At 55.3% G+C, this 9,591-nt stretch overlaps 1 protein-coding gene across 1 annotated transcript; it reads left to right on the top strand.

Moving 5' to 3' along the window:
* The first annotated feature begins 8,175 nt into the window (after positions 1 to 8,175).
* Positions 8,176 to 8,973, top strand: LOC140221612 (uncharacterized). The gene is made up of 2 exons (XM_072291357.1): positions 8,176 to 8,619; positions 8,806 to 8,973. The coding sequence occupies exons 1-2, from the start codon at positions 8,176 to 8,178 to the stop codon at positions 8,971 to 8,973; spliced, it is 612 nt and encodes a 203-aa protein (XP_072147458.1).
* The last annotated feature ends 618 nt before the right edge of the window (positions 8,974 to 9,591 follow it).

The following is a 9,591-nucleotide window of genomic DNA, read 5'->3' as shown; positions in this document are numbered from 1 at the left end:
GAGTGGCCGCGGAATGCTTCAAATAGTGCAAGGTTTCATTGTATTGTTTCCAAGGATTCCACATCTCCCATGAGCACACAATCATTGTTGTTCATTTCAATTTTGAATCATGTCCCATCGCACTGTAGGTGAGGGGACGGGGAGATAAGGAGGCACCGCCATTTCTCGGATACAGGCGACCGTGTGACCGTGTGGACAGCAACAAGCAAAAGATACGCTAAATTCACAGTTTATACCGAGATTTAGAATGAGAACACGTACATGCACAGGATGGTAACAAGATCGATATTCATTAACCACATATATAGTTCCAGAGGTCGTCCGTTAACCACGTATAGCCCTACTAATTGGGTTGTAACCCAAGTTGTAACCCCACCACTCCATTCTCACAAGAAAATAAATATAACCAAATCTCCATCATCACACACCACACCACCCCAAACTTTCCATTGCATAAGTTATACAAACTGCCTGTCAAATATGGTTACAACCCAATAAAAACCCATTAGGTACCCAATAAAAACCTATTAGGTAGTTTTTTATTTGAGTTTGTCGATTTCTCTAAAATTTTAAGGTGTGAACATGAGGTTTTAGTTTTAGGCTCCGACTCTTGACAGGCGAGGCTCTAGGCTTTTATGGATTCTTAACGGGTCTCAACCCCGGGTTGAGAGCCTTTTGGACCCCAAAATACACAATACCACACACCCCAAACACCATCTAAACTATTTATTTGTAAAACCTAAACCAAACCATCTATTAGGACAATCTATTACAAACCAACCCAAATGAGCTTATTATAGAAACTAAACCAATAAAACCAATAAATCCAACCCAATTATATTAACAGGGCTACATATATGGAGTACTAGTATGAAGTATTTACTATACGTCTGTTGACTACTACACACCAAGATGCCGATGTCACATCAAGAGTTTAATTATTCACATCTCGATCTTGATCTGAGTCTGTAGTTTTGGAAAATTGTTGTGTACGAAAGACGATGATTGAGTTTACTTTGCATTCTTTGATTTCAAATGTGTCGTATAGGTGTATCATATGTATGGCATACTCTCTCAGTCCCAAAAAGAATACAACTCGATCTCACTTCCCGAGGAGTCAAACAGTTTAAAGTTTGACCAAATTAATACAAAAATGTACTAACTTTCATATCTAGAAATCAATTTAGTTTGAAATAAACTATATTATTACATGATTAATCCATTGATATTTATTTTCATATCATTAATGTTAATACTATTTTGTATAAATTTTGTCAAATTTAAAATTGATTGACTCCTCAAAAAGTGAGAGTTGCATTCTTTTTAGGACCAAGGGAGTATTTAAGTTTCAATATATATATATATATATATGATATAGGTGTATCATGTTCAATGTCACACCTTCTTTGCCTCGAGGTGATTTCATATGGGGGCTAAGACAAAAATGTTTCAGTGCAAATTGGTAATCGTCCTCGTCAATGACAGGATTTATCGCACAAACCTTCTTGATGTTTGCGGGACATCATCTTTACCAAGGTTTTGGGATCGTGACACCAAGAAGATACAATTATCCTTGTATTTGTATTTGTGATAAACCAAGCTAGTGATATACACTTACCTTTGTATTTGTCACAACATCTCCAGTCATGCATGCACATTGTGTTAGGACTTAAGAAAATATATATTGGAATTGTATAAAGCAACATAAAAATAAAATTGCATTTGAAACTACCTCTACAATGCAAAATTTCATAGTGTAGTTTCATATCCACTACATGCAAGACACAAATTGTGTTGGTAACTGTGCATACATGATTACATCTACATGAAACCCCTCTTAAGGGCAGTCCCAATGATGTATTGATGATGGTTTCTATCCTCATTAAATGACAAGCCACACCAGATTTGGAGTTAGACACGCTTTATTTCATCTCTATGTCAATGTAGGCACGTTTTCATAAAGCGTGTTAGAAGCGTCTTCGTACGTACCGTGTCAGACCTTGTAGAGACGAATCCTTTAAACGTTGCTATGAAAGAAAGAAACATTTTATAAACACGTTAGATACATATCTAAAAATTTTCATACAATTTTGCAGACACATGTATAAAACGTCTCTAGTGGTGTAGTTACGTAGTATAGTAACTGTTGGGGGGAAATATTAACGACCCCCTAATACGCTGCTTAAAGAAACAAACATGAAGGCCCAGGCCCACCAAAGCATGATCAAATCTCCGCCTCGCCCGAACCGGGCGTCAGGATCGGGAGCGCCTGACCTCCCTCCGCAAAATCTCCGCCTCGCCCGACTGCGATCCTAGGGTCGGGAGCGCCCGACCCCGCGCCACGGAGTTCTCCGCCTCGCCCGACCCTAAGCGGAGGGGTCGGGCGCACTGGGGTCCACGAATCCAGGAACCCCCTCGGATGTGGTCCGCATAGACAAGACAAATCCTATGGATCCCCCAGTCGGCCTCACCATAAATGCGCCGCAGTTATGGCAGAGGGCAGGGCGACCGCGCCCCCCACGCAACCCGGCTCAAGTACCCGTGCACGACCATCCTGTGCAGGCTACAATGCCGGCGGTCGACTCCCATTCGCCGCAGGGTACTCATGACTTGCGACGACCGGAGCAAAGGAGGAAGCAACCCGTCCTCGGGTCCCGCACGCCCTCGGGTCCCGCGCGAACGGCAGAACAAAGCTCCCCCTCTCAACAGCCGTCACCAGAGCAGCGGCATCCACCGTCCACCCTAACGGACGCTAGGGTAACGACGAAGCTGCCTCATCATGATCTGACCTGGTACCTACGAACATCGAAGTAGCTACCTACGGGAGCAGCAACACTTGGCATCCAGCGACCGCCCCCTCCGGCATGCATGACGGCACGCGTTCAGGGTCGGCAGGACATCGGGCGCCTAAAGACCTCTCCCCTCCTCCCTGTCGTACTTTTTTACCATCTTACTCTTTACTCTTTACAGACCTTTTACCCGATCCCAATTGTAACTCCGGCCATCCCCTTGCGATATAAAAGGAGGAACCTAAAGCCGGAGGGAGAGGGGGATCGATCGATCAACCAGCCTCTTCTCTAGTACACCATTGTACACTACCGCTCTGGGGAAGAACACCAAAACCAAAGAGACTTGGGACTGGTCCCTCTCTCGCCAATCTGTAACCCCCTACTACAGAACCCCCGCGTGGGCAACACGAGCATCCTCGATACTGGACGTAGGGCTTCCCTTGCCCGAACCAGTCTAAATCCGTGTCTCCCGCGCAACCATCTGAGGCTCACGCGCATAAAAGAAAATTACTAGTCTAAAGTCTAGATCCGCTGATCTTGACAACGACAGTTGGCGCGCCAGGTAGGGGACCTTTGCGCGTACATCTCCAAGTCTCAGATGGCCAATCACGATAGCAGCTTTGCTCCGGGCTCCCTGATCCGTTTCGGGAGCCTGGACTTCCTGGCCACCGGGGAAGGGATTGAGCTGATCCCTGTCCACGTCCTGCCCGCTCGTTCCGCTGCCCCCGGTCCCGCTGCCAGGACGGCGGTGAGCGGCCGGACGCCTTCCAGAGGGGCCTCACCGAAAGGATGGCTCTTCGGGCTACGCAACGCCACAGGGGCTCACGGTCGCCTCCTAGCGCGGTCCTTGACCACATCGCCGGTGAGCAACGAGCTCGTGGGCGTGGCAAGGACAATCTCCGACACCGGCTCCAGTAACGAAAGCCCTCGCCCCTCACGCGAGTGCCTTATGGTTGACGCGCACTCCGAGGTGTCCAACGGCGATGGTGCCGAGGGGAGGCAATGGGCCCTCCCCTCGCGCGCCGCGGCTACAACTAGGGCCTTACCCAGGGCCCCAGAGTGCTCTCAGCAACCGGAAGCGCACGTGGGCGCTCGCCAAGAAGTTGAGCACCCCTACCACGAGGGGGGAGCGCGACAACGAGCGCGCGACGTCCAGGAACGCATCTGTGCGGATGGAGAACGTCCGCCGCTCTTTGCCCGCGCTAGTCAGAACGTCGCCGCAGCGGCGGTGTTGCTCCGACAGCTCCCCGAGCCAGCGACGCCCGAGGAGCGACGGGCACGCCAAGAGATGCGCAACCTGCTCGAGTGCGCCGCCGTCCAGCAGGCGGAAAGTTCAGCGTCTCGACGACGCGGCCAGAACGCCAGCCGGGCAATGCATGGCGCGCCCCCGGAACCACGGGGGGAATCTGTCCATCAACCCCCTCCGGTGGCAAATCCGGCTGCAACCGCCCGACGAACACCGCCACCCGCGGTAGACGAGGCCCGATCCGTCCACCAACGCGTCGGTCTCGTCCGAGACGCCCGCGATACCCTGAACGCACGGAGACGCTCCCGCGCAGATAGGGGGAACAGGGCAGATCGAGGCTACCACGTCCACCGTGGCGGGCGCTATGACAACGGGGAAGACCGCAGTCCGAGCCCCGGAGCGGCCGGACATCGGGCCTTCTCCACGCGCATCCTGAATGCGCCCTTTCCGCCGCGCTTTAGGCAACCCACGAGCGTGGCCAAATACTCGGGGGAGACCAACCCTGGAGTATGGCTCAGTGATTACCGGCTTGCATGTCAAGCCGGCGGGGCGGACGATGACCTGTTCATCATCCGCAACTTACCCCTGTTTCTGGCAGACTCCACGAGAGCCTGGCTAGAACATATCCCTTCAGGACGCATTCGCAACTGGAACGACCTGAAGGAGGTTTTCGTAGGAAACTTCCAAGGGACGTACACACACCCTGGCAACTCCTGGGATCTCCGGAGCTGTCGCCAGGGGGCGGACGAGTCCCTCCGGGATTACATCCGACGCTTCTCCAGAAAGCGCACCGAGCTCTCCAACGTCGCCGACGCCGACGTCATAGGAGCCTTCCTAGCAGGGACCTCTTGCCGGCCCCTCGTCCACGAGCTAGGGCACTGAGGTCCGCGAACCACGGAAGAGCTCCTCAACATCGCCACTAGCTACGCTTCTGGTGAAGAGGCAGTTGGAGCGATCTTCGATCGTTCCAAAGGCAAGGCGAAGCGGGAGGAGGACGCCGACGAAGGCACCTCCAACCGCCAGCAGCAGAAGAAGAAGGGCAAGCAGCGACGCGAGGCACCGCTCGTAGCCGCAGTCGAGCGCAAGCGGGGGCAACCGCCCCCCGACGGCGCTCTTGGCTTCTTCGACAAGCTGCTCGAGGGGCCGTGCCCGAACCACGAGTTCCCCGTCAAGCACGCCTACAAAGATTGTAACCTCATGAAGAGGTTCTTTGTGGGCAATCCGGTGAAAGGTGACCGGAAGCGGAAACCCGACAAAGAAAAGAAGGGTGACGAGGAGAAGGAAGACGGCTTTCCTAAAGTGGACGGCTGCTTCATGATCTTCGAGGGCTCCGCAGCATACGACACCAGGCGCCAGCAAAAGCTAGAGCGCCGGGAGGTCTACGCGGCCGAGCCTGCGACCCCGGCTTTCCTCGATTGGTCCGGACCGGCCATCACCTTTGATAGGTCCGACCACCCGGGACGCGTCCGGCATCCGGGGCGCTACCCTCTCGTCGTCGACCCCATCGTCGGTACGACACGCCTCACCAAGGTACTCATGGATGGGGGCAGCGGCCTCAACCTCCTCTACGCCGAGACCCTCGACGCCATGGGGATCGACCGTTCCCGTCTCCGTCCTAGCAAGGCACCCTTCCATGGCGTCGTGCCAGGGAAGCAGGCGACGCCTCTCGGGCAGATCGACCTGCCCGTCACGTTTGGGACCCCTTCCAACTATAGGAAGGAGGTCCTCACCTTCGAGGTGGTAGGGTTTCGCGGAACCTACCACGCCATCTTGGGACGGCCATGCTACGCGAAGTTCATGGCGATCCCCAACTACACCTACCTCAAGCTCAAGCTGCTAGGGCCTAACGGGGTCATCACCGTCGGCACAACCTTCCAGAAGGCATACGAGTGCGACGTCGAGTGCTGCGAGTACACCGCGGCCATCACCGTCTCGGGCGACATGGCGGCCCAACTTGAAGAGACGATCGAGGACCGGCCCGACGCCAAGCAGTCAGGTACCTCTTTCGAGCCCACCGAAGGCATCAAAGAAGTCCCCCTCGATCCCAGTTGTTCCGATGGAGGGGTCGTGCGCATCAGCGCGGCCCTATCCTCCAAATAGGAAAGCGCGCTCGTCGACTTCCTCCGCGCGAATAGCGACGTCTTCGCGTGGAAGCCCTCGGACATGCCAGGCATCCCGAGAGAAGTCACCGAGCATTCCTTGAACATCAGGGCCGGCTCTAAGCCAGTGAAGCAAGGCTTGCGCCGTTTCGACGAAGAAAGGCGCAGAGCCATTGGCGAAGAGCTCCAGAAGCTCCTGGCGGCCGGATTCATCAAGGAAGTACACCACCCCGAGTGGTTGGCCAACCCTGTTCTTGTACCGAAAAAGAATGGGAAATGGAGGATGTGTGTCGATTATACCGGACTCAACAAAGCGTGCCCGAAGGATCCGTTTCCTTTGCCACGCATAGATCAAATAGTTGACTCAACCGCCGGGTGCGAAACTCTCAGTTTCCTCGACGCATACTCCGGCTATCACCAGATTGCGATGAAAGAGGCCGACCAGCTCGCCACCTCCTTCATCACCCCCTTTGGCCCCTACTGCTATGTTAAGATGCCGTTCGGCCTCAAAAACGCGGGGGCTACCTTCCAGCGATGCATGCTTAAGTGCTTCGGAGACCTCATCGGGCAGACCGTTGAGGCCTACGTCGACGACATCGTTGTCAAATCCAGGAAGGGCGATCAGCTCGTTCCCGACCTGGAGCTAGCCTTCGAAAGGCTAAGGGATAAGCGCATCAAGCTTAACCCCGAAAAATGCGTGTTCGGGGTCCCAAGGGGCATGCTGCTAGGCTTCATCGTCTCCGTGCGCGGCATCGAGGCGAACCCAGAGAAGATAGCGGCCATCAACGACATAGGGCCGATCCGGAACATAAAGGGAGTACAGCACGTCATGGGATGCTTAGCATCCCTAAGCCGCTTCATCTCGCGCCTCGGCGAGCGAGGACTTCCCCTCTATCGGCTCCTGAAAAGGTCCGACCGCTTTGAGTGGACCAGCGAGGCGCAGGAAGCACTTGACAGGCTCAAGGATCTCCTGACAAAAGCCCCAATTCTAGTTCCGCCGGCCGACGGCGAGACCCTTCTACTCTACGTCGCGGCGACCACCCAGGTGGTCAGCGCGGCCCTAGTGGTGGAACGGGAGGAGGAGGGGCACGCTCTTAAGGTGCAACGCCCGGTGTACTTCATCAGCGAAGTATTGTCCGAGTCCAAGTCCAGATACCCGCAGATCCAGAAGCTCGTCTACGCCATCCTCATCACGAAGAGGAAGCTGCGTCACTACTTCACCTCCCATCCGGTAACGGTCGTCTCTTCATTCCCGCTTGGTGAGGTAATCCGGAACCCAAATGCAACAGGAAGGATCGCGAAGTGGGCGCTTGAGCTTATTGATCAGGGTATCACCTACGTCCCCCGCACCGCCATTAAGTCCCAGGTACTTGCCGATTTCGTGGCCGAGTGGACAGAGGTACAAACTCCGGCGGCAGTAGAGGAGCAGGAGTACTGGACGATGTACTTCGACGGGTCGCTGATGAGGGCCCGCGCCGGAGCAGGCCTCGTCTTCATCTCTCCGTTGGGCGTACGCATCAGGTACATGATCCGCCTCCATTTTCCTGCGTCCAATAATGTCGCTGAGTATGAAGCCCTGCTCAACGGGCTCCGCATCGCAATCGAGCTTGGCATCCGACGACTAGACGTCCGAGGCGATTCCCAGTTGGTCGTCGAGCAAGTCATGAAAGAATGGAGCTGCCATGACCCTAAAATGGCCGCCTACTGCAACGAGGTACGTAAGCTCGAGGACAAGTTCGACGGGTTGGAGCTCAACCACGTCGCAAGGCGCTTCAATGAAGCCGCCGACGAGCTCGCAAAGGCGGCGTCCGGCCGGATGCCCGCCCCCGACGGCGTCTTCGTTAGCGACCAGCTGAAGCCTTTGATCCGTTACCCGGAGCCAGCAGGGGTCGGTGGGGCATGCCCAGCCTTGGGGGCGGGATCCGAGCCAGGGGAGGTCGGCAGCACGCCACCTGTTCTGGCCCCGAGCACCGATCCCAAGGGAACCAACGCCGCCCCACCCGACCCGGCCCCGGAAGCTAAGCCTCCCGACCCCGTGGTTATGGAAATCGAGGCGGGCCCCGCGGTGGGGGCCGACCCCTTGACCGATTGGAGAGCCCCGTACCTCGACTACCTTATCCACGACACGCTCCCGACCGACAAGACCGAAGCCCGCAGGATCACGCGCCGCGCGAAATCCTTCACCATCATCGACCAGGAGCTTTACAAGCGAAGTCACACTGGGATCCTCCAGCGCTGCATCCCGATCGAACAGGGAAAGGCGCTGATCCAGGACATCCACGCTGGGGCTTGTGGTCACCACGCTGCGCCAAGGACGCTTGTGGGCAATGCCTTCCGACAAGGTTTCTACTGGCCAACCGCGGTCGCGGATGCTACCCAGGTAGTCCGCACTTGCGAAGGATGCCAGTTCTTTGCCCACCTACCCGCGCAGGCATTACAAACCATCCCCATCACGTGGCCGTTCGCGGTCTGGGGGCTGGATCTCGTCGGACCCTTCAAAAGGGCGCCCGGGGGCTTCACCCATCTACTCGTCGCTGTCGACAAGTTTTCCAAATGGATCGAAGCAAGGCCTGTAGCGCAAATCAGGTCCGAGCAGGTGGTGCAGTTCTTCACCGACATCATCCACCGCTTCGGGATCCCGAACTCCATCATAACCGACAATGGTACGCAGTTCACCGGAAAAAGATTCCTCCAGTTCTGCGACGACCACCACATTCGAGTGGATTGGGCGGCAGTTGCGCACCCCCGCACGAACGGGCAAGTCGAGCGAGCCAATGGCATGATACTTCAGGGTCTCAAGCCACGGATCTTCGACCGCCTCAAAAAATTCGGCGGATGATGGGTCGCGGAGCTCCCAGCAGTCCTCTGGAGCCTGAGGACGACCCCCAGCCGGGCGACAGGGTTCACCCCATTCTTCATGGTCTACGGGTCAGAGGCCATCTTGCCCACCGACTTAGAGTATGGGTCACCGAGGGTCAAAGCATACGACGAACAGGGAAACCAGACGTCACTCGAGGACGCACAAGACCAACTCGACGAGGCGCGAGATGTAGCCCTGCTACACTCAGCTAAGTACCAGCAGGCCCTACGGCGTTACCACAGCCGCAGGATACAAGGCCGCGCCTTCAACGTCGGAGATCTAGTGCTCCGCCTCGTCCAAGACAACAGGGGTCGGCACAAGTTGACTCCCCCATGGGAAGGCCCGTTCATCGTCGCACAAGTGCTGCGGCCAGGCACCTACAAGCTGGCAACTCCCGACGGGCAAATCTTCAGCAACGCCTGGAACATAGAACAGCTAAGGTGCTTCTACCCATAGCTCTCATTTACAAGTTATGCATGGTCTTGCCATCTTTTCCGTTCTTTCGTTTAAAGCTCAGGGGTATCCGACCCTGGCCTGGCTCCAGGGTCGCATACCCCTCGGGGGCTACCAGTTTTGTTCTTCTGCGAAAAAGAAACC

The sequence above is a fragment of the Setaria viridis genome, chromosome 1, assembly GCF_005286985.2.
Source record: "Setaria viridis chromosome 1, Setaria_viridis_v4.0, whole genome shotgun sequence".
NCBI classification, from domain to species: Eukaryota; Viridiplantae; Streptophyta; class Magnoliopsida; order Poales; family Poaceae; genus Setaria; species Setaria viridis.
The sequence above is the reverse complement of the archived record's forward strand: the minus strand, read 5'-3'. Positions and strand labels throughout refer to the sequence as shown.